Source organism: Amborella trichopoda, chromosome 9 (assembly GCF_054954075.1).
Source record: "Amborella trichopoda isolate Santa Cruz 75 chromosome 9, AtrichopodaSantaCruz75HAP2 v2.0, whole genome shotgun sequence".
NCBI classification, from domain to species: domain Eukaryota; kingdom Viridiplantae; phylum Streptophyta; class Magnoliopsida; order Amborellales; family Amborellaceae; genus Amborella; species Amborella trichopoda.
Window position 1 is genome coordinate 42,710,559 of NC_142344.1, and position 24,510 is coordinate 42,735,068.

General features: G+C 35.8%; 4 protein-coding genes across 4 annotated transcripts in view; 3 read left to right on the forward strand and 1 right to left on the reverse strand.

The window, feature by feature from the left end:
* Positions 1-23,147, forward strand: part of LOC18438958 (uncharacterized) — a 40,292-nt gene extending 17,145 nt beyond the window's left edge. The window contains exons 4-6 of the transcript XR_016040571.1: positions 21,282-21,471; positions 21,681-21,800; positions 22,786-23,147. The gene's annotated coding sequence lies outside the window, so the exon portion shown is untranslated. The remainder of the gene's footprint in view (positions 1-21,281; positions 21,472-21,680; positions 21,801-22,785) is intronic.
* Positions 2,898-11,368, reverse strand: LOC18438959 (Rhodanese/Cell cycle control phosphatase superfamily protein). The gene is made up of 6 exons (XM_006849133.4): positions 10,791-11,368; positions 10,618-10,664; positions 9,108-9,200; positions 3,761-3,899; positions 3,400-3,502; positions 2,898-3,167 (listed from the first exon to the last, which is right to left on the reverse strand). The coding sequence occupies exons 1-6, from the start codon at positions 10,984-10,986 to the stop codon at positions 3,053-3,055; spliced, it is 693 nt and encodes a 230-aa protein (XP_006849196.2). The 5' UTR covers positions 10,987-11,368; the 3' UTR covers positions 2,898-3,052.
* On the forward strand, positions 17,320-18,876 carry LOC18438960 (uncharacterized). Its single transcript, XM_006849134.4, has one exon. It carries the CDS (start codon positions 17,392-17,394, stop codon positions 18,505-18,507), a length of 1,116 nt encoding a protein of 371 aa, XP_006849197.1. The 5' UTR covers positions 17,320-17,391; the 3' UTR covers positions 18,508-18,876.
* LOC105421037 (uncharacterized) lies at positions 21,442-23,702 on the forward strand. The gene is made up of 4 exons (XM_020670260.2): positions 21,442-21,471; positions 21,681-21,800; positions 22,786-22,857; positions 23,478-23,702. The coding sequence occupies exons 1-4, from the start codon at positions 21,442-21,444 to the stop codon at positions 23,700-23,702; spliced, it is 447 nt and encodes a 148-aa protein (XP_020525919.1).
* The last annotated feature ends 808 nt before the right edge of the window (positions 23,703-24,510 follow it).

Sequence of the window (24,510 nt, forward strand, 5' to 3'; positions counted from 1 at the left end):
CTGCATATTGTGAGAGACAAGGACCCCTCCAGGACGGTTTAAAGCCTCTGAGTAGTTTTTTATCAAGCAACTTCGAGATGAATTTACTGAAGACCTTGGCTATGATGGCAAACAAGAATGGAGACGTGGGCTCTTCTTTCCAAAGGCTTCTCAAGGTGACAAAAGGCCTTAGGTAATCGCTGGACAAGCACCGAGAACCACATGTACGAGATACACCTCCTGATCCAAGGCCGCTCTTGAAGCCATACAGTGCTTGATCGAGAATGTCCCAATCCACGTGGTCCCAAGCCTTTATTCATCCAATTCAAGGACAATGACCTGGGGTCTTGGATTGGTGTGATGGTGTCTATTGTTGATGCACTTGTCTGCTATCAACTCACCATCTAAGAGTAAGTCCTGATAGTATACGTAAATACTCTGTTAAGTTCTGGTGCACAATGACCTTATCCGTGGAAGATAACCTCACTGCTCACAAAGTGTTGTCCATCCCAAGGACTCTGAACCTTTTCCTTGGCTCATTACATTAAATGAAGGGCCTGATGGTTCACCATAAGGAGTAGAGTCAATGGTCGTGCAGGAATGATGACGAAATTGTGTATCATCTCTCTCTACATTCTCCTGCTAGCCAAGAAATATGGTCGTTTAACACCATATTTGTTTGACCTTAGCTGGATTGTTCTGCATCCATTGAGGCACTCTTTATACAATGGTTCAGTCCTCCAATTCCGAAAGTAGGCCTTATCCTTCGGAAATTGGTACTGCTGGCAATGTTATGGAGCATGTGGGAAGAGAGAAACAATATATACTGTGGATAAAAGAGTTAGTGTGCAAAGATTGAAATAAAAAGAAATGTATACCTTTATATGTTGGACAGAAATGAGAAACAAACTATGGCGAGTCTAGGTGGATAAACAAAACAAACATCAGAAGAAAACAGGCGCCTAAAAAGTGGATTCCTCCACCTAGCGGGTTAGTCTACTCCCCATGAATAAACCATTTCCACCCCAAATCTCAATCAAGAAAAAACTAGAAAGACAAAATTCCTCGATCAAAAAACAAAAAAAAGTCTCTTTGAGAGAACATGTGATGAAACAAAAGCAACCCCGAAAAGTGCAGAAAACCTCGAGAAGAAGGCCCTCTTTTGACAAAGGAGATGAGAGGCGAAAAAATCAACTCCTAAATATATCCAGATAGGATACCACACCATATCTTTAAAAACAAATGCATTTCAAGAAAGAATCAAACCCTAGAATCCGCATAAAACCTAGGTGAAAATTGGTCGTCTTAGATATAGAGAATTGAGAGAGAGAGAATGGGGCCCTAAGAATGAATCCGTAGAAAAGGGGGAATATGTTGCTAGCTTTCCTCTCACAGAACACATTTTTTTTATTTTTTATTTCAAGTTTTGTTATTGTTGTAATACATTTTTACACATAAATATATACTTTATTTATATTAAATTTATAAAAAGTCCAAAATCTACCCTCAAATCGGCTAAAGCACGAAATTACCAAACCAAAAAAAAGCTCATAAGCAAATATGACAACATTGATTTTGATTGTTAGTAAAAATGTGTGCCTCAAAAAACTTCTCCATAATATCTCAATAAGATTACGGATCTTTGTTTTCTATTTTTTCTTTGAAACGATAAGCTTTCATTAAGTTAATGAAGAGAGCCTAACAAGGTCAGAGAAAGAGGGAATGGATCTTTGCTCTCTATTTTAACATCCAAAGAGCATCCATTTTTTACTCCTCAAATTGGAAATAAGTGATTGTAAATTATATTCTAAGGGAAGTGAGAGTGGGCATGTTATGCCACTTGGATGTTTGCATATACTTGTTTTGTAGATTTCCTTTAGTTAATGAGGTTAAAATCTCAATGATGCCGTGTTGCATGGACAGGAACATATATGTCCATTTATAATACAGACAAACATGAACTCCTGATATCTAAGCATGACATATTTGTACAATATGTATGTACATAAATTCGTACGTCTATATATATACATATTAAAATCTATATGTAGTTTCCGTATGCATTTACACACAATAATTCATATCTTACAATAATTGGAAAGCATCCAAAAAATAAATATAATTTAATTAATAGTCCAAAAAAGTTACTATGTGAATTTAAATTTTATTCATCAAAATTTCTCACAGACTAATCCAAAGTTGCATCATAACAATATAAAAAAAAGCTACCAAGTATTAATTAATTATTCATTCAAAATGTAACACCTTTATTGTGTGGTTATTGAAAAGAGTTCTAATGCATTCATCCAAAATCACACTATCATCCCACTCGCACCCTCAAATATTCATTCTTTTCTAAGATTCAAATATTCATCTTTTTATAAGATTAGTTCATCAAACACCATGTTCTAATGTCAATTTTTGTAGATCCATCTATGTTTTCGTTGATCCACATCCCAATACTTATATGGATTTGATTTATGATCATCTTTCCTCCTTGCGAGCAAGATAGTCCATAAGGCTTGGAGTGGGAGAAACTTATGATCCATAGCTTACAAAGTGAGAAACTAATTGAGGAATGAGAAACTTGGAGAGGGAGAAACTTATAGTAAATATGACTTATGGAAAGACTACTTCAACAAATAAAAATATTCTTTATTTTTATTCTAAACTATATATAGTATTTTCAAACACTTGTTACTTTTAAATAAAATGCTTTTCAATGAAGAATGAAGTTTCTAAAAAAAATTCACTTTCAAAAAAAGAAATGTCTAAAAAAAGACATCGTAGTGGACACTTATTAGAAGTGTCAGTGTCAACACATGCGTCGGATCCACTAAGTGTAGATACATGGTCAAACCCCAAGACACACTTGTCTATGTTTCATGGATTATGCCAAGGTGCCAATGAAGGTATAGTTGCGTTACAGAAATAGCCGTCATCTAATATAAAAAAATCTGCAGTTTTTTGGTCCACAACTCATGAAAAAGTTACTGTACAGTAGGTTGGTGAAGGTTAGGACACAATCTACACTCAAAAAGTGGCAAAATTTTATAAGGAAATAAAAAGAATTTTATTCTTCACTGGCCACGGGTAGGGCCTCCTTAAACCATGTATAGAGTCCACCATCAAGGTGAAATACATTGGCATATCCATTCAGGACCAACAAGTAAGCAGCTATGAGAGACCTGCAAAAGGAAACAGCTTAATCCCACCTTGTCATCTTCAATGATGAGAGAGAGAGAGAGAGACACTTATGACAAATTCTTTACAGCCGAAGTTGACACTGACTATCAGTAACTGATTTCACATAGCTTTGCACTTATATCAAAAATATTATAATAAAAAAATGTGTAAACAAATGAAAGAACCAGATTTTGATAGAATGCATAGAGATGGAAGAGGTAACAATGAGCTAACCTTGATTGTTGGCCTTCTGGAAGATTTTGAGAAGGCCTCATGGTTCCACCAAATTGACATGCCACTATAATTTTTGCACTTTTATCCAATTTCGACTCCACATCTGCGAGGGACACGGCACCATCATCCAGTTACTCTTAAACACTTGAAAACCAATGGGACGACATGTCCATACCAAGCAATGTTTTTTTTTCGCATAACAGTGGGATTACAGGCCCCTACCCGTTTTGGAAAGAATCAATTTTTTTGAAAGTATTAGTGAGAATGTAGGCCATGACTTTCAACTGGCGCTCAGGTGGTACTACCACCACAACCCAGCTCCATTCTCTACCAAGCAATGTAACTTTAGATCGCGTTTTACCTTGAATAAAATCAGGATTTTCTTCTGTACCAGAGAATATCCCAAAGAATGCAAACGCAGCACGCCTAGCAATATCCCATGCCGTCCACTCTTTTATTAGTCTATAAATTTGCACATTGATAGCCCCTGGTGGGTGAGCCTGAAAGAGATGGTCACAGGGCAACATTTTGTATTAACGATGTATCAAACCAAAATTTATTTGATGGAGAAACTTGTGTATTAAAAATGTATCACACCAATATTTATAATGCTTTAACTGAGAGAGAGAGAGAGAGTATGCTCAAATAAAGTCTTCCAGATGACTCAATCTAGTCAACACCAATACCATGTTAACCTGCCCTTAGTCTAAGAACAAGCATAAGCAATTCAAAAGAAGAACCATTCCATAATCGTTCCATTTCAAAGGAACTCTTATCCCTACAAGTCACATTTAATTTCTAAACTTACAGGGCTCAAAGAACTATAGACTAGATCATCTAATATTGGGATTTCATTAGGATAGTGTATTTAATATGCTAGAGACAACATAGACAGGTATAAACCATAATACTAGTATGGGAAATAAAGTACAGAAGCACAACACAAGAACACAAACATTTACAGCAATTGAAATCTATACTACATTGATGAAATTTACATCACAGATTTTTGGGACACAATTAACTCTAACCCATGATAAAAACTAGTTGAACAACCCCTTTAGACTAATTCTTACAACAAGTATTACTTCTTGATCTCCCATCTTTATTTTACAAATAAACCGCTTTCTATGAAGAGAATATTGAGAATAAATGTAACTCTCAGTAAAAAGAGAGTACCACCCAAAATCTCGGCCTTCCCCTATATAAGAAGCTCACTTCTCTCGAGTGAAGCTCTGGCCTCCCGCTTTAGGGGAAGCCCACCTTTCCTAGAAGGTGACCAAACTAGGTACATGTAATTTCTCTCTCTTGTTCCTTGTGGGAGTGAAACTTGCAAAGGATTTCCTCTAATTTAGAAAGCATTGACCATCTCAATCTCTTTTAATAGGGGATTTTTTTGTGCTGATGATTTTGGATATCACCTTATTTAATAGTTTCTACCTTGATATAAAAAAAATCACCTGCTCACCATTCCAACTATTTGGTGAGTGTAGCCATTAAAGGCCTTATGAATGCTTGTAATAAAACATTTTGATATACTGAACTCAGTGGGAGTGTGGTCCCTCGTGGATTATACTAAGCAAACAATGTTTGCTGATACCGGATTGAGCTTGACAAGCTAGACTAGTTGGTTGGGAAAAACCTATGTTACCTAGACATAGAAAACTATCCGATAAGGGTTCTAATAGGTCATCCCTTGATGAGGTCGAATTATGCCCGGATGAGTGAGCCGAGGGACTGTGTGATCTTTGTGTGTGATGGTGGCCATTAGCGACAGGGGTCAAAGCCTCATCCATATACCATCACACGGCATGTATAATGATAGCCATTTCGAAAAAGCGAACCACGTTTCAGGGTGAAGTTTATGCATGTGCGAGAGATACCTTGATGCACCATAGGAGTTGTAGTCGTATCAGGTCTACGTGACCTTAGAATGTCTCTAGGGGAGAACCTGAATCTACAAGCTGGGATTACGACCCCTTGGCTCATCGGCTAGACTTTGGTGACCCACTAATGAGCTCTTGCATGGATTGGGGGTCATGAAAAACACTGTGTCGGTTTGATAAAGCAAGAGTGATATGTAGTCCACAGTTGAAGATGGAGTGCCCTAGTGTTTATTGATTTAATTCCTACACCATATGGATCATTTTCCCATCTCATGAATTTAATTGTGTTTGTTTTATAACATATATTATTTTTGAATTATTATTTGAATTTTTCTATATCTCTGGATATTTTATTTATCAAATTTGGATTTATAAAAATAGAGATGTTGATTTTACATTGCTTTAAATATTCAAATAAAATTCTAAATATATTATTTTAGAATTATTATTTGAATTTTTCTATATCTCTAAATATTTTATTTATCAAATTTGGATTTCTAAAAACAAAGATGTTGATTTTACATTGATTTAAATATTCAAATAAAATTCTAAAATTATTTTAATGAGTTTTAAAATATTTAAAATTGCATGGGGGCCCATTGTGTATATGGGCCCACCATGGCCTAGATGGTGGGGCCATGAGATCCTCTCATGGGTGGCACGCCCCACCCATTTAGAAGCTTTCTTATTTCTATTTTTTTGTGATAAGCAACTTTGACTTGAAGGGCAAGTTGTTGTGCTTTGGAAAGGTGTTAACTTGAGGAAGCTTTGAACGGATTTTTGGAAAGGTGTTAACTTGAAGGGCAAGTTGCCGTGCATTATTTTGGTATTTTAGAAAAATGGGATAATGGTTTTAGTACATTCCTTAATGTTGATGGCCCATTTATGGAATGGAGGGCTCAAATCTATCACCCCACAAGTCACCCAAGATCAATGGTTCATGTTCAATCTCACAAAAGAGGTAAGCCGTGTAAAATCCTAAGAAACCCTAATCCTATTCTTGTTTTATAAAAAAAGGACCTCTACCCATAAAATCTCTACACCAATATTTTTCGTCTCTCTCTTTCTCAAATATTTCTCTTTTTGGTAGCAATAGGAGGCACGCACAAACCCTAGAAGACTCTCTCTCTCTAGTCTATTGTGAGGGGCACACCCCACCTCTTGAACTTTCTCTCTCTCTCTCTCTCTCTCTCTCTAGGTTGACCTCAGGGGCACGCCCCACCTAGATGGTGTTCTATCTCTCTCATCTTGCTTTGATGAACCTAAAGGTTGGGTAGTATTAAGAGGATGCTATCTTAGACTAGGTCTTATGGGTTTGAACCTAAGTATAAGTCTTGTGATCAAGAGGAGTTCATAGTTCCATTGGAGGGCTTTGCCTAAACTAGCTTTTCCTGTTGACGTTGAGGGTTGATCGTTGATCTCGGACCATCGGATGGTGGTGACTCGGTGTGGGGTGTAATAAGTCTGGTTCAGGTAATCTCCGACATATCTTTTGTTTCTGCATATTTAATTATATTGTTTTTATAGTCCCATATGAAGTAGTGGTTATTTTCTTTGTTTAAAGAAAATTGATTCAGTGGTATCAAGGTTTTAAGATCTTGGTTTTATTTTCTTTGAAGTATGAGTTATTGTAATGAGACTAATTGTAAGTGATCTTTGCACAAATAAAAGGGGTGAGAAATAAAAAAAATAATATATATATATATATATATATATATATATATATATATATATATATATATATATATATATATATATAGTCCCCGGCAAGATCACATTGGTCTTTCTTTCACCAACACCATTGAATAGCTGAATGATTTTTTTCGTTTTGCCAAATAGATCTTTGTTATTCTTGATGGAAATGATTGTGCTTACTATCATATTTTTCCACCTTAAACAAAACACTTTCATATTTCACCATATGAATTTTTTTATTTATATATTAAATGCACAATTGTTATGGACTCTTCCCAAAGTCCATAGACTTCTAGCCCCATGAGGTTGGGGCCTATTTTTTGGGAAAGAAAAATTAAAAGGCTATTTTTGAGAAACAGAAAAATTATAATAATTAGGGTTCCTCATAGAAAGGAGTCTTTCTTAACTTTTAGAGAGAGGTGAACCAAAAAAATTACAGAGAGAGGTTGAAATCTTTTATTTCTCCCTAGAGTTATTTGATGTGCAGAAAAATTATAGAGGGTTCTCCTTCCAAAAATCTCCAAAGTTTTGGAGCTTTCCAAATGATTGAAGCAGGCGTTCTCCAATAGAGGTTGGAAAGAAGTTATGCTTTTGAGAAGTGGAGGAAGATGAAATAGTTCCCACGAAGGTAACCCTGTATTTTTCTTATTTTTATTGTTCCTAATCCTTAGGCTACGGTCAGTCAATTTGGGAAGAACTATTGTAACTATTTTATGTATAGTGGATTTCATCAGTGGTGCCCTATCGGTTTTCCCTTCTTTGAAGGGTTTTCCATGTAAATCTTGGCGTCTGGTTTGTTTCTGATATCTTGCAAATTTTTGTATTTTTATTTCTTGTAGGTTTGGTATTTTTTTTCTTTGATTCACATATAGACGGGAAGGCATTGCCTCTCAACACAAATCTTACTCATGTATTGAACCATACGCTCTGATACCACTTGTAAGATATTTAAGAACTCTCTTGTATACAAAAACATGAATCCATAATATTGGGTCTTCTGGTGTGTACTAATTGGCTAAAAACAAAATAGGCGTGTACAACGCTAATGTCGACATGCCAAAAGAAAGCAGAAAAATAAATATAAGAACACATAGATTCTATGATGTTCATTGGTTCACCCTAAATGGGGCTACATCTGTGGGCACGATAAACTAAAATCCACTATACTGATCAAAGCACATCATAGATTATGGGATATAGAATTACCTCTCTAAACCTTAACAAAACTCAATTGAACAACTCTTTTAGGCCAGCTCTCTCGACCAACATGACCCACTGACCTCCCATCTTTATTTTGCATCTAAACCATTGTCCAAGAAGAGAAACTTGAAAATAACCGAGATGGAAGATAAGTGGGTACAACTCAATTAAGGAGCCACATATTCTTGGGAAATAAAACATTTCAATGGATGGTACAGGTCTTGCCAAACACAATTATATGCACTTAATAATACACCTAAAATAGCATCAAATATCCAAACCTCCTTTATCACATTTGCACATATGTGGATAGGTTAAAAAAAAAAAACCTTGTATATAATTTCGTAATACTTTAACTTTTTCAAATAATAAACTTGACATGATATTAATACAATTCAATAATGGTTATCACCTGGTTTTCATGAATGCTATTAAAAAACCTAGGGTTATTAGGACTATACTTAACATTGAACTAGTGAGGGGTTTGGTGTAGTAAAAAATTAGTCCAACCGCAGATCGAATTGGTTTTACTGGATACTAAAAATATTAGAAAAATATAGCTAAGAGTTTAAAAATATAAAATATATTAGAAAAAAGTTTCCAACTTTGTTTAGCCCATCAAACCGGTCAAAACTGGCCTGTTGGACTGGTCAAACAATGTTTTTCACTTATTTTTTACCAAACCTAGTTTCTATTCTGGACCAAAACAACTAAGGCGTTGATGGTCTGACCGGTTGGACCACCTGTTCAATTCAGTATTGATAACCATGAAAAGGAATAGTTGATGAGCATCTTTGAATATTATAAGATAGCTATTCTAAGATGCTTGACTCCACATCATCTTAATCAGATGTATAGTTTTATATGAAGACATTTAGAAACTTGAAGATGCTTTGATGTAATGCAATGAGCAAGCGAAAGTTGAACCTCTTTGAATTCTGCAGAAGGACGCACATCTAGAATCACAAAGCCGTTTTCTTGTTGAAGGCGCAACGCTTCCTTCACATCCACACTTCGGACCTGCAAAGTACAAATAATTAATAAATTAACCATAAAATTCTTGAAAACCTAATTGGCAACAACCACTAGGAAGATGATTGTGCCGGGAAAGAAATTAAAACAAATATGCTGACAAAAGTTTCTGGCATTTCTAGGCAGAGCCTTTAAAGTAATAAGACTTTCACACACCAAAAAAGAAATGAAAAATAAACTAAATTATATTAGCAATTCGACAATTAAAATTCCATACATGGATCAACTCATGCGAGTTATCATTTCACAGTTGTTCCTCATGAAGCAATGGCAGTCTTTCAATGCAAATAACCAAGTTGCAAGTACTGTATTGGCATCTCTTTTTCTTTATCCAACTTAAGTTAATCTATATATCACCAGATATCAAGTCATTGGAATATGTTATGTTACCAACATAACATCCAATGCTCATCCTTCCAAAAGTGAGGAATCCAACTGATGTAGTTCTGTCCAAAACTAAGAAGGACTTTTAAGGCATAGGTGGTCAGGATGGTGGTGCCACAACATGATGTCTTTGAGTTCCATTCCTACCACGAATAGAGGATATCCTCCTTGTTGATCTAGCCGAAAAAAGAAAAAAACATTCTCATTCAGGCATTCACTAACTGTGAATATCTATTTATCTGTCAATGCGTCCATTTGTATAGACAGATGGATGACCATGTACATCCCCATACATACATCATATGTGCACGATCATTTGATTATGCCAATAACCTGAGATAACTGCTTCAGTTGCTCTAACATGGTACTAGGAGCTCTACTAGAAGTGAACCCAATATCATGAATTATCAGGACCATATATTCACCCGACTGCCCCTGGTTTAATTAAGATGTTGCCAAAATACTGCTATTGATTTCAAGAATTATGTTGTACGATTATGGATAAAATTTTTTGTCAACGTAGCATCCGTCGCGAGCCTATCAATTACAAAAAACCCACATATTGGGGAACACAACGATCCTGTACATGAGCTGTTCATGTAATCCTGATTATATGATAATACAGGTAGCCATTTGGATAAGAGGACTCATATGTAATAGTTCAAGTTGCATAGCAAGATGTTTAGAACTACAACCTCAATTGAATGAATGTTTGTAAAACTCGTTTGTATATATGACCTAAGGGCTTCATTTTTAATCCATGGTGAATATGGGTTGTCGCTAAAATGAAAGGGCAATACAGCCACCACATAAAGTTTTCACTCTTTTCTGCTGTTTCACTTAGTAGAATCAAACTTATCTCCATAACTTCATTCACCCTCTCTCTCACACACGCACTGAGCTGCTAAAAAATCAGGGCACTACAAAGAAACCTCCATCCAAACTGCGCATGCAAATACCAAACAAACTATGACAAACCCAAATCACCATAAAACCCTCAGGGAGAAGAAATGTAAAGTACCCTTTTCTTGAGAAGGTATTCACGCTTGACCTTCCAGTCTTCTTCAGCTGCATCTCAGGACAAAACCCAACAAACTCCATTATCTTTTCTATGAAAGATTTTTTAATTGCCAACCCATTTTAGCTTAAGAGAGAGAGCATACCTTCATGTTGAAACCGAGAGAGAGAGCTTACCTGGAGATTTTGCTGGCTTTGTTGCTGCGTTTTTAATGATTATAGGCCTGAATAATGGGCAATAAGATCTTGGGCCTTTAGAGCAAATCCCCAACACTGTTGGGGGTTGGAAATTGGGATTTTTAGAGTGGGTGAATGAATATGGAAAAGCAGCTGAATACGAATGTGGCAATGTAGAAGCCGCAATGGCCATCATCAATACACAGATAGATATCCCTGGAGCACTGAGCAGATGAAGAGAGAGAGAAATGTGGCCTTGTGCATAAGTAATAATATCCCTGGATTTTTTTTTAGTTGGAGAAGGGGATCGAAGTCCATTAGTTTGGCTTCTGGTGAAACAGAATCTGAATATGTGGTTCCCGTTCAATTTGGGTCGGTATCATCATGGATTTTATTTGATCGTCATCTTTTATTCACAGCAAGTGCACTACTGCGAGTCAGCTGACTTTCTTAATCATCAAGCTTTCAATAATGAAAATTAAAAAATGGTACCTAGAGAAAAATTTTTTTTGATTTTTTTCTTAAAAAATACAATTATTGAATGATGATTATCCTTATAAATGAGATTAACAAATCCTGAAATTTTAGATCCCAGAATCTATGTTTTGAATCGAAAATCTCTTAAAAGGGACCCACATGTAAATAGATGGCGTAAATTTCATAAAACCCCCCGGATATGTACTTTCTAAACAATTTACCCTCACGGAGTATTTTGTCAACAACTTTTTTCCCAAAACTATGTTTCCTAGCAAATACCTCCCAACTAAAAAAAAGAAAATTGTTGAAAAAAAATAAAAAAGATAAAAAAAAAATATCTACTAAAATATGAAAAATACATAAAGAATGATTAAAACAAAACACATTCAAATGAAGTTGAAAATTAATGAAATAAATGGATTTTAAAATTAATGAATCCATTTGTGCCTAGGGGGTATTTTTCGTAAAAAAAGGTAAAAATATAAAAGTAAGTATTAATGACCAAAACAATTTCTAATCTTTACTATAATGGACAAAATATTAAAAAAGTATTACAAACCAAATTCTTTATTTTTAGGATTTTATATACATTTTGTTTATTTTTTTTTAAAATACCAACCGATCACCACAAACGCCTGAAACCGGTTCCGATCTAACTAGGTTTTTCAACATGAGTGTCAAACCTTATACTATGGAAGTGACTTACACCTTAAAAATCCTCTAAATGAGAGTATTCCAACATTGAGAAACCTTCCGATTTATTCATCTCGACCTCAAAATATATAAATAGAAAAAATAAAAAATAAAAAATTTCAAATTCTAAAATTAGTACGTCTTATTATAAATTATCCGAACCGTCTATTTTCAAAATTTTCAAATATTCATAGATTTGCTCCATTCATATTATTTTTTAAAATTTACAACTTCATAACTAGAAATAAAAATAGATTTCAAGCCATCCAAACAAAATTTAGAGACATGCCTTAGAATAAGGAGGGGCCTTGTACAAACTTCACCCCTAAAGGACAAAAGCAAAATATTAATTAAGGGGGCGACTGGTTTCATTGGACAACCAAAAACCAAGAAATTTACCTTTCCCATCAAAGCCGATATTTCCTTTTCTGCGAGCAACCTATGATATTCATCAGTACGCTCTTATGACGATGAATCTACTTTCCCAACAACTATAAAACTAGCAACTGATGGACCCAGTTTCTATGCAGCCAAGCCCCCGCATACCTAGAAATGTAGGCTTATTAATAAATTTATTTTTGAGATAGGTTTTTGGAGTTAATTTTTAAGGACATGTAATCTCTAACATGGAGATCATGAATATGAAAACATCATGTAAATTTTTAAAAACTAGAAATAATAATTCTAGTAAGAAAACATTTAGACCGTTAGTTTCTTTTGTTTTTAGATGGAACACTTACTTACATCGATCTTTAAGATGGACACTTTATATTTTTTGGACCGCATATGCAGTCATGCGGTCCAGCTCGCACGAAACAATTTTTATTATGGGCTTTGGGTACCTGAAAATCTATTACACGAAACCTATGACAAGGAAATATGATATTTACCATATTTTGGTACACTTCAATAATAAGAAAATGGAAATAAATTATACAAGATCTCTTTCTAAGCGCAGGATCTCCTCTCTCTTGCTCACATCCACTCTCCCTTTCTCCGCTCACATTTATTTATACTTTCTTTCTTTAAACTCCACTTAGTGTTTTGCACATCGTCTACACATCCATTTCTACACTCTCCTATTTCTACATCCTCTATCCCCAATTTGGGTTGTAGCGTTCTGACCAGCTCTCTTATTATATATCTTGCTCTTGAAACAATTTTAGGTATGTTCTAGTTGGTTTTGTAAACAATTTTAGGTATGTTCTAGTTGGTTTTATTATTTTGTCTCGCTCTTCAAGCCCTTGAAACAATTTGAGGTATGTTCTAGTTGGTTTTATAAACAGTTTTAGGTATGTTCTAGTTGGTTTTATTATTATGTCTCGCTCTTCAAGCCCTTGAAACAATTTTAGGTATCTTCTAAGTTGGCTTGAAAAAATTTTAGGTATTTTCTAAATTGGTTTTTAATTTGATTAATCAATCCAAATCTACTCCACTTATAAGTGTTTACACATACTGCACGCATCCATTTCTACACACTCCTGTTCACATCCACATCACACATCCATTTCTACACTTTGCTTTTCACATCCATTTCTGTCCAATTTGGGTTGTTGCCTCTTCTGAAGCCATCAGTTCTCATATTATTATGTCTCACTCTTCAAGCCTAGAAGTAATATTATTATGTCTCACTCTTCAAGCCTTGAAGCAATTTTAGGTATGTTCTATATTGTTTTTAATTTTTGTCATCAATCCAAAAGGAATTTGGATTGATGGGTTGTTACAGAAAATTTATGAGATTTCCTCATTAGATAAAGACTAGATCTCAATATCAATTTTGAGAAACCCCTTTCTTCTAATCCTCTGTTCTGTGTTGCTTTTGATTCAATTTGAGGGGTTCTTCTCTCCCATTAGCTGGTTTTCTCCCTCTCTTTTTTGGCTTTTTCTCACTAGACTGAACCAATTTACTCTGTCTATAAGTTGCCTATGTGACGTAGTGATCCCCATTAAAGTTAATTTGTTTATGTTGCTTCTGCTGTTGAATTTGGTTCACTTTGTTTCTCTCCGTACCACAATTTCCCATATTTCTCAAAACAGTAGCGATATATTTCTCATGTTGTATCTAAATACTAACCGTAACAATCTATTTGCATGTAATGTATTACGCAGTAATATATTACGCAGTAATATATTACGCCATGTAATATATTTCACAGACAATATATTTCCAGGTATCCAAACGATCCCTGGCTTAATGAGGTTAGAGAAGTACTTTCCTTGTAGGACTCTATTATTGATCATTTTCCGGGATTTGAGGCCTTCCTTACCCCTAGACCTTCTAGTGATTGCACTAGCCGTAAGGACCATGTTGCTCTGTAGTTTTGCTTAAGCCATTATCAACCTACAAGGGGTAAAGCGGTTCAATTGAAGTACTATGCAACTGTTCTGAATGTCACCCACACATCGTGAAGGAGATATTTGATGTTTTTCAACATCTTTCTCCTTGCCGTTATATGAATTACTCTGTTTTAGTCTTTGTGGTATAATAGTAGAGGCGTGCAGGATCCTAAAGTTGTCTTATGATGAAATCATAAGACAACTTGGAGGTTTGGATCGGCGCAACTGAGAAGACTGCTTCCCCTATCTATTGCTAAAGAGCAATCATAGGTGACGTAATTGGCGGTTGGCGGAGACTTTTGGTATACCCTTTTCTCCCTTGCATGTTTAGGGACAGATTGAGCTCTATGGATTTCCCTTTCGGAAATGGGAATCATGCAAAGAGCGCATAGTTGGGCTGAGCCTTACCAAGCTCGCAACACATTGTATCCATGAACATTTCTCCGAAGAAGCATGGGAGGTTTCAAATTGGCAATGGTCACCGGGGCTTCTTTTCCTCAATGGATTATGGATGACTTGGTGTAGTTAGGTTTAAAGACCTCTCCCTTTTCCTCAATGGATTATGAATGGCTTGGTGTAGTTAGGTTTAAAGACCTCTCCCTTGGTATACACACTTAAAAATATAAATACAAATGGCGCTTTACACCGCTTTACAGATATATTTGAATAGAACTTACATCAATCAGGGACTGATACAAACAGTTGCTGATTTGATTTACAGCTCAAAATTAGGATAAAAAGCATCTCATTTGAGTAAGTAAAGGTTATAAAAATATAATACAATAGACACTTGGAAAAATTCAGTGACACTATTCATTTAGCATTTCATCAAACACTTGACAATTATCGCTTCCACGCCTCAAATACAACCTTCTACTTTACAGAGACTCAACAGATGTGTGCAGCAAGGATATGAACCATGGGAAAGCAATTCTCACAAGAAATGCTTGGGATCACCTCTTAACCCTAAACCTTATGAATTTGTTATGTGCCATCATCTCAATGGGCCCAACTAAAAAAAAATTTAAAAAAAATAAAATAACCAAAATGCTCTTAAAATTTTTATGGGTATTTTAGTCATTTTATTTTACTAGAAATATTTTTCCATATGTTTTGTAGGTACAAGTTCAAAAGAGGAGTGAACACCTTGGTGTCAAAATATTTTGTAGAAAAAAATGGAAATAAAATAAAATAGTGAAGAAGCGTGACATTATGATTGGGTCATCTCAGCCCTCCATTTAAATTGGATGGCTGAATAAGGGGAAGTATATAATGGATTACCAAGTTGTAAATGAGTAGAACTCAATCATAACCAGCAGCATGAAAGATGAATTTGAGCTCCACTTATGAAAAATTGGGCCATAGTTGAACTGTAGGTTTGATGGGGCAGAGGGCCAAGGTGAGGGGGTATGGGCTGGGCTAGGTGCTCATGGCCATGGGGTATGGGGCATGAGCCACTTTCTTTCTCTCTCTCTAATTTGGCGTAGTAATTGTGATTTAAATTGGTACATCTTCATTTTCCAAATTTGTGGCTTTTAAATAAAAATAGAACTCAAACATATTAAGACACAATTGCCTATATATAAAGTGCACTATGGCAATGGCTTAAATGATTTATTTAACGAAAAAACTCATAATTAAGCAGCAAACCACAAATACAAACCTCATCCTTGTCCATTTATTTAACTAATAAGTATAGAAAGCTTTTCCAAATCATTGTAAAAGTTGTCAACATCAAATTATACCTTTTAATAATATTTGGGGGCTAAGGGGAGAGCGACTTAACAAACCACACACCCAATAAATAAAGGGAAAAAGTTAGTATTGATACGAGGCTCTCTAAACGATCAAATTAGAGCCTACCTCAAAAATTTCACCGGTAGAAGTTATTTTGATGCTCAAATATTCTCGACGTCAAGATGCATGGACATAAAAAAAAAAACACATTTTAAGTATTACAAATAGTGTATTTTGTAACACATTTTTAGATCATCAATTTTCAAAATTTTCAAGTTGTCATAGATATGTCGATCGACGCTATTTTTGAAGCTCTAAAATTTATAAATAAAGATGAAAATATATTTTAAGGCTATTACAAAGATTTCCAATATTAAAATTATATTTCTCTACACTATTTGAAAGTAGGCTCTAATTTGATTGTTTAGAGCCTAGGCTCTATACAAACCGCACCCATAATTAAATAGAACACAAAAACTTCCCTCTAATAGGTTACCTCTCATAGGGGCAAATTGTTCATTTGCCCCCTTGAGTGAAAGATGAACTTGAAAAAACTTTTTGGATTTGAAAATTTGAAATATGTTTAAATCTATTTAAATATTATCATATGATTATATCTAAAGAATGAAATGGGATTTTGAGCTCGTTAATATTTGTCCAAAAAATGGACGATGATCATTGGGATAATATTTTTCCAGCTTAAAGATTGTGTATTAGAATTTTCATTTTTATGTGGAGTTAATTTCTAAGTGGTAGAGGATACATCTCTAGAATTTGGGGTCTAAAAAGACCGTCTTGGCTAGAGGGAGTAAATAGACAATTTGCTCTAAAAATCATAAAATCGTTTGGTAAATAAGTTTTCCCATAAATAAATTTCCAGGAAAATATAAAGGATGAAGTTTCTATCGGGCTTAAGCTTTATGAAAAAAAAAAAAAAAAGCCTCATCTCAAATCCTCTTTTGAAAAGCATTTTTGACATAGGCAATCTTCTTGTTGGCTCTAAAATTAATTTTCAACACCGACAATAAATTTTGAAACTAAAAAAATATACAAATCTTGTGGATCTATAAACACCTTTATTTAGAGAGAAATAGATAGTCTAGCTACAATATATACTATTTTTAGAATTTGAAATCTTAATATTTTTACACAACCATAACATTCACTATAACATTCAAGGTGAGATGACAATTTAAAGGTTTTTCAAAATTTGAATGGCAATATTTGATGAGTTACGAGGGGAGGCTTTATTTTTTTAAATAGGGCTGCAGCCCTTTCAAATAATTGTGCAACGTCTCCTGGTCCATTTAAGGCGCTTCGAAATTAAAAGCCCGGTATACCTAGTTCGAAGCAGGCCATGGCTCTCACCTTCAGGGCTCCATTATCCATCACCCATCCTTATTCTCTCTCTTCGTCTTCTCTTTCTTTTTCTCACTCTACTGGTTTTCGTCTTCTCTCTGCATCAAATACCCCATCCTTTCTTTCTTTTCCCTCTTTAAAACCCTACAAAAAGACTCCAATCTCTCCTCCCAACTCCATCAACTGTTATCACTCTCCAACGCCAAACCTCGAATCTCTTACTCTAACACCTCACGGGAAAAAGCAACAAAATTCCCTATCATCTGCCACAAACCCCGCCCCGAAAACCCTAAAAGCCCGGCTCGCAGCTGGTGAGCAACTCTATGGCATCTTCCTCATGAGCTTCTCTCCGATTCTTGCTGAAATTGCAGGCTTCTCGGGCTACGATTTTGCGGTCATTGACTTGGAGCATGGCTATGGTGGTATCTCCTCTGCCCTACCAATTCTTCAAGCGCTAGCTTCCTCTGCAACTCCGGCTATTATCCGAATTCCTGAATCCTCTCAAACTTGGGCGAAGAAAGCCCTAGATGTGGGCCCTCAAGGCATAATGTTCCCCATGATCGAGTCCCCTAAAGCTGCGAAAAAAGCAGTCTCTTACTGTAAATATCCACCAAAAGGGGTTCGAGGGGCTGCCCACCCTGTAATTAGGGCGTCAAAGTATGGGATCCAAGAAGATTACCTTGACATATATGAGGATGAATTGCTCATAATGTGTCAAGTCGAGAGCGAAGAGGGAGTGAAGAAGATCGACGAGATTGGAATGGTTGATGGAGTTGATTGCATTCAAATGGGGCCATTGGATTTGAGCGCAAGCGTTGGTTCTTTGAGAGATCCTGGTTCTGAGAAGGCCCGAGAGGTTTTGTTTAAGGCTGAGAAAGGGGTTTTGGGGTTGAAAGGTGGGTCTTATTTGGCAGGTTTCGCTACAGGTTTTGATGGGGCTGAGGATTTGCAGAGAAGGGGTTATCGTATGGTTTCGGGGGCTGTTGATTTGGCCTTGTTTAGGAGTGCGGCTTGTGAAGATGTTCGGAGGAATAAGAAGAGTAAGAGGGATGATGGGGAGAGTGATGGAGAAAGGGGTGAGAAGCCAAAGGATGAGAAATATTGGAGTGAATAACAGGGGGGCTATTGATTTGCTCTTGTTTAAGAGTGTGGCTTGTGAAGATGTTAGGATGAATAAGAAGAGTAAGAAGGATGATGATGGGAGTGATGGAGAAGGGGGTGAGAAGGCAAAGGATGGGAAGTATTGGACTGAATAACAGGCGTGTAAATGGGAGTTGTGGAGGCTTTTGTTTCTGTCAACTTGGAGGATGGTGTTCATGAAAGGCATGCTGTTGCTTATTATTTCTGTACTTCTGTTTTTAATTTAGTTGAATGTCTAAGCTCTCTCCCTCCCTCTGTTTTCTCAATGGATTCACCTTTGTTATCTCAGATGTTGGTTCATGGCAGCTATGTTATTTAATGCAAGTCTCATTGGCTTTTCTTACCTGAATTTTGTAAATTGTTTGAATGTGTCATAGTCTATTGTCTTGCTTGGTTCAGTGGAGCCCAAACAGTGGAAATGGGGCTTCCCCTGAATGAATCTATGGTACTTCTAGTCTTAAAGGTCATGTTGTGCATGATTCTATTCATAAAAGTACTACCTGTTTCTCCTGGCTGTCCAAGTGGCTTTCTTGGCCAAGCCCAGGATAGGTTGGTTAAAGTGGGCAGCCAGCGTAAAACTTCGCCACATCTTTTCATAAATCCCGAACCAATATGACGAATATGATTCGTGTAGCCAACCCCAAATAGTTGGGATAAAACTTGGATGATGATGTTTATGCATGGGTTCAAAAATATAGTTTATTGATGCACTGGAAGCTCATCATTTGTGCCAACATGAAAACTGACAGGACAGTGTAGTAAATATCCATGGTGAAGCACATAGATGGTACGATAAGTCCCAGGCTTTGAAAACGTCTTCCTTAGCCTTTTTCTTATGTTGATTATAATTTCTTTAAGTGTCATTTTTCCCAAAGATTTTTTACACCTTATGACGGGTTGTTTGCTTCCGGTGTTGAGGGATACCATCAGCTAAATTGTTTTTGTTTTTGGTTTCAATGAGAAGGCGCCCCTTGTAGGAGATATAGTAATGCCTCTTCATGCAGGCGATATAACTGGATTTCTATGAACAAATTTACAGTAAAAACTCTATCCTTTTTTAATGCATTATGGGATTCCATGACACAAATAGGCAGTGGTGATTCCTGAAGGGAAATCACTATGCACTTGTTTATGTTCCCACTTACTCTCAGGGATGTCCTCTAGGTTCTAGTGGAATGGCAACTACTGATATAGATCATGCACATCAACCATTCTCTTCAAAGTAATAAGATTCCACTCAAAATGGTGGTTGATCTTTCCTCTATTTTATGGCAGTTTTGATAATGGCAGGCTATGCACGAGGATTTCGATGCCTTGAGACATAATCATACTAGGACATTTAACCTGACATTTCCTATACAAGTTCTGTTACAGGCACCAGATGTACTTAGTTAAATACATAGCTTATGCGAATGTTTGATGTTGTGCAAGTGCCTTCCATCCAAAATTATGACCTATAGTGAAAGACAGATCTTTTGATTTATGATCATCCCCTTCCATTTTCCTTGGACAAATATGTTGATTTAATCAGAACTTTAAAACAATCTCTAAGTCAAGGAAGCCGAATAAATTTAGATAAAATCCATGACACGATTGCAGAGCGGTTGGAGAACCAAGTGTATACGGAACTAATAATGAATGTTCTGATAAACCTAGCCAAGTAGAAAGTGCTCATCATGACCTAGGTACTGGGATTGCAATGGAATTAATCCGGGATCAGGACTGGGATAGCGGGATTGTGACAAACAGGAAGCACCCTATGGTAGGGATCACAGTCTGTGCATCCTGAAATCTGGGGATCTTGATCCCAAGTGCGGGAGCTCGATGTAAACTTAATCCTGATTGAATAATGTATTATACATGACCGAACTCCACTTGATTAAAATCAAGGCCCTTGAGAGCACTACTACACTACTCTACACTGCTTTGCAATATTATGTTGCTATGCTATACTACAATACTTTGCCATATACTATATTGTATTACTATACTATATGCTATTGTATTTAAATTTGTTATATACAAGTGTAAAATGAGCTGACCCTAAATAGTTCAAAATAAGGCTAAGATGATGACGATGATAGACAACTATATAATATATTCTACACCACACAGCTAGATTATACTACAGTACTATATACCACACGTCTATACTATACTAAATTGCAACACTATACTATAATTTTAGGGGAATCTTAATCCCCGGTAACTTAGGATCTCGATCCTTGATAGGAAAGATCGAAATTCAAAGTTTAAAAATCGCTGTTGGTTGGAAGATCCCCAAAACTATGATCTTGACTTCTAAAGACCTTTCATATAAAGATGGAAACCTCGATTAAATCCCAAAAATAATTTATAAACCAATGCAAATTTTGATACCGTGAGGTTTCTTTATTTATTTATTTTTTCGGTTTATTTTTTAATCCATTCATCACTCGATTTGTATCGGTACTCTTTATAAAGGTGTCTCCTGTTCCCTGGTTTTTCATGTAATTACTCCATGATACATGATAAGATGGTACTTGGCTGAAACTCTTTGGTTTGATTTCTTTTGTAACTTCTATCGACGTGTGCAAGACCTCCAGCTATATAATTTCTTGGAATGAAAAGTTACGTGTTGATTGACATGTATGAGTTCTTTGCAGAACTTACTGTCAACTTCTTAAAGCAGGGCCTGTGATGGAATTGTTTTGAGGCCACTTTATGATTTCATCTTGATTGTTATTTATTCGTGTGTGCTTCTTTCAGGCAATTGATGCCATCGACAATGGAATTAATCAATATGACACAGATCAGCCACCAAAATATGTAAACAACACACTTGTCTTCACGAGTTGGCCGTTTAAATCTGGATTGGACATATCCAGATCAGTCATCTGAGAAGGAAAATGAAGCCTTTCAACGTGCAATGGAACTTGCCGGTGGTGAATTAATGGACGTAAGTTTTCCTTGTGAAGCTTTTAATTGCACAACAGAGTTATTCCCTGTTACATTCTCATGGTGACTTGTTTGATTGTAGAAGCATTCTATAAAACATATATTAAAGTTTTTAAATTATTTAAACCCATATAATTGTTATAGAATTACAGTTTGGAGTGGCACGAGTTACAAGTGTGTGACCTAAATTAGAATGCTTTTTCTTTCCAGAATGTTCAGTTCCATGCTTGGTCTTGGTTGCCTGCACGGTCTATTGTTATGGATTGCTTAGCAGCAAGGCATGAGATTGATTCCAGTGGAGAAATTATGGTCTTGAAGAAATTCTGCCCTGTAAGTTGAGTAACCTATTTTTTTGTAATAGAAATCTTCTTCATCCAACTGTGTTGATTCCAACTTTATTTCCTGTCATAGAATTTTTGTTTGTTTTATGAATATCTCTTGCAAGCATATGTAAAAGAAACAATGACATATTTCTTGTAGCATTCATGATTTACCATCTCTAGTTATCTTGTGGTTTAAAAATGGTTGCATGATATCAGGTAATGATTTTAGGCTTCCCATTTCCTTGTCATGTATGTGTTGTTTGAAATCTAGTAATTTTACACAATGGGGTTATTTCAGATGTGCATCCCCCAATTTGACAGATTTGTGCCAGTCCAAAACCATTAGGTGGGTCTAAATTAGGGTATTAGTCCGTTTCATCTGTACTTTTCGTGACTATTTTGGATCACTTTTTGCTTGTCACAAATCTTGAAACCAACCCTGACACTTAATTTAGGTGTATTTAATCTATATTCTCTACTTTGTGTTTGTAAAGTTGTCGATCTTGTGGAATCCCATAATAATATTTCTGTGGTTTGGAGGACTGTTACTTCCAAGAATCATTTGCATAAGGAAAAAGTTATTTAATATTTACACCTGAAAATGTAGAATTAAGGTGCACCACTAAAATCCTTCGAGAAATGATGTTTTGATGTTGAAAAACATCTAATTGATCATCTCCACATTGAGATGTTTATATATAGAGAAAAAAGAGATTTCAAGTCTTAAGACTAGTACATCTTGTAATATATAATTTGGACCGTCCCCTTCAAGATTTTCATACATCTCTATATCTGCTTGATTTGCACTACTTTTGGAGTTTATAATTTTATATAGAGATAAAAACAGATTCTCATTCCATTCGAAGAATATTTGACACCAAAATTGAGGGTGCATCTTACTTTGATTGTTTAAGGTTGCAACCTTTTGCAAACCACACCCTTTGCATAATTATCAGGAAGGGGGCTAACATTTTCCCTTTTTTTTTCTGAAGGGGAAGCTTCACTTGTTTGAGCTCGAGGAGGAAATGAAGATTGAGCCTTCCGTGAAATATGTTCTATATGAGGTAATCCTATCTCTCCCCTACCAGAACTAGAAACATTTGTTCTTTACTTCTCTCCAATATTCAGTGAAAAATGGATGCACCAGAATACTAAGTATGTCCTCTATATTTTCTGTTGCATGATAGAGAATCAAGCATTTAAAATTCCATTTCGCACTTTGAAATAAGTTATTAATGCATCATTTTAGTTACCTAGAAAAAATAATGTTGGCTTTCTAGAAAATGCGTTGGCAGCCAATGTAAAAAAAAACAGGAAAATTTGTTGGTATTTGTCATTGAAAAAAAAAGAAAAAGAATTTCGCAATTCCTTGTTATGATATATAAGCTATGTATACAAATCTTTTCTTAGTTATCACATTTGATATTTTCGATTCCTGTAGTCTCTCTTTTCTTTTTTTTGTGTGTGTGGGAGAGGGAGGGAGGGACTCTTTTCTTCTTTTTTTGTGTGTTTTGTTTTTGCGAGAGAGAGAGAGAGAGAGAGAGAGAGAGAGAGAGAGAGCGAGAGAGAGAGAGAGAGAGAGAGAGAGAGAGAGAGAGAGAGAGAGAGAGAGACCTGGAACATTGGATGGCAGGTGTAATCATATATTTGTTGATTCTTATTTAACTTAATCTGAAAACTGAAGGACGAGAGACGCAAGAAATGGAGAGTCCAGAAAGTTGCAATAGCTCCTGATAGATTCAAGAGCTGGAGGCCTCTTCCTTCCTCATGGAGAGGTCTTAGAGATTCTGAACTCCCCTATGAATCTGGCATTCCTGGCTGTGTATTTGTGCATATGAGTGGTTTCATTGGAGGCAACAACACTTACGAAGGTGCTCTTGCCATGGCAAAAGCTGCCTTGAGATTATGACCCTTAAAAAAGTGACTTTGGGTTCCATGGATTCAGCAAATAACAGAGGCTCTTCAATTTTGAATGCATTTATTGGATGAGTTTAATTACAGCTCAATGTGATGACCTTGGTTTTTCATCACAAACAGGACAATTTTTTGTTATTCTGAAGGCTATCTCCTTCCAGGCTGTATCAGGATGTCATTGGATTGCTTCTAGGAAAGTAATGGGGGTTCTATTTCCTGTCCTTTGATATTTTTCCTGCACTAATTAGTTATCTTATCCTTACTTGCGGCGTTTCTGTTTAAGTACTTCAGCATTTTGATTATTATTTGGTTATAAAAGATAAAATTGCTTTTTAACTTTTGATGGTCTGACAGTGTTTTATCTTAACTTCCCATCAAATTTTGGGCAAAAATGACTTTCACATACCTTTTTTTTATGACAATACTTCAATAAACAAAGTTTCTTGGCCAAGATTACGAGAATTATGTCTGCACTTTGATAACCAGATGTACTGTTTATTTATTTATGGCTGGAGTTTTGGTGCAGTTGCAGTTGCATGTGGCTGCAGTCATTAACGGAATCTGTTTTCTATTAGACAGTATATTATCAGCGCATCTTGCCCTATCCAATTTTATGGGACAGTGCAAAAGGCTACAGCACCATGCAATCACAGCTGCATGGAAACATGTTTTTATTTATTTATTGAAGGGTAATGATGAAGTCCATGTTCGTCTGTTGCTGAAAACTTAGAACGAGTGAAAACTGCTAGATAGAAACCATGTTGACAAACTTTTTGGAATTTACCATGTTGGCAAACTTTTAG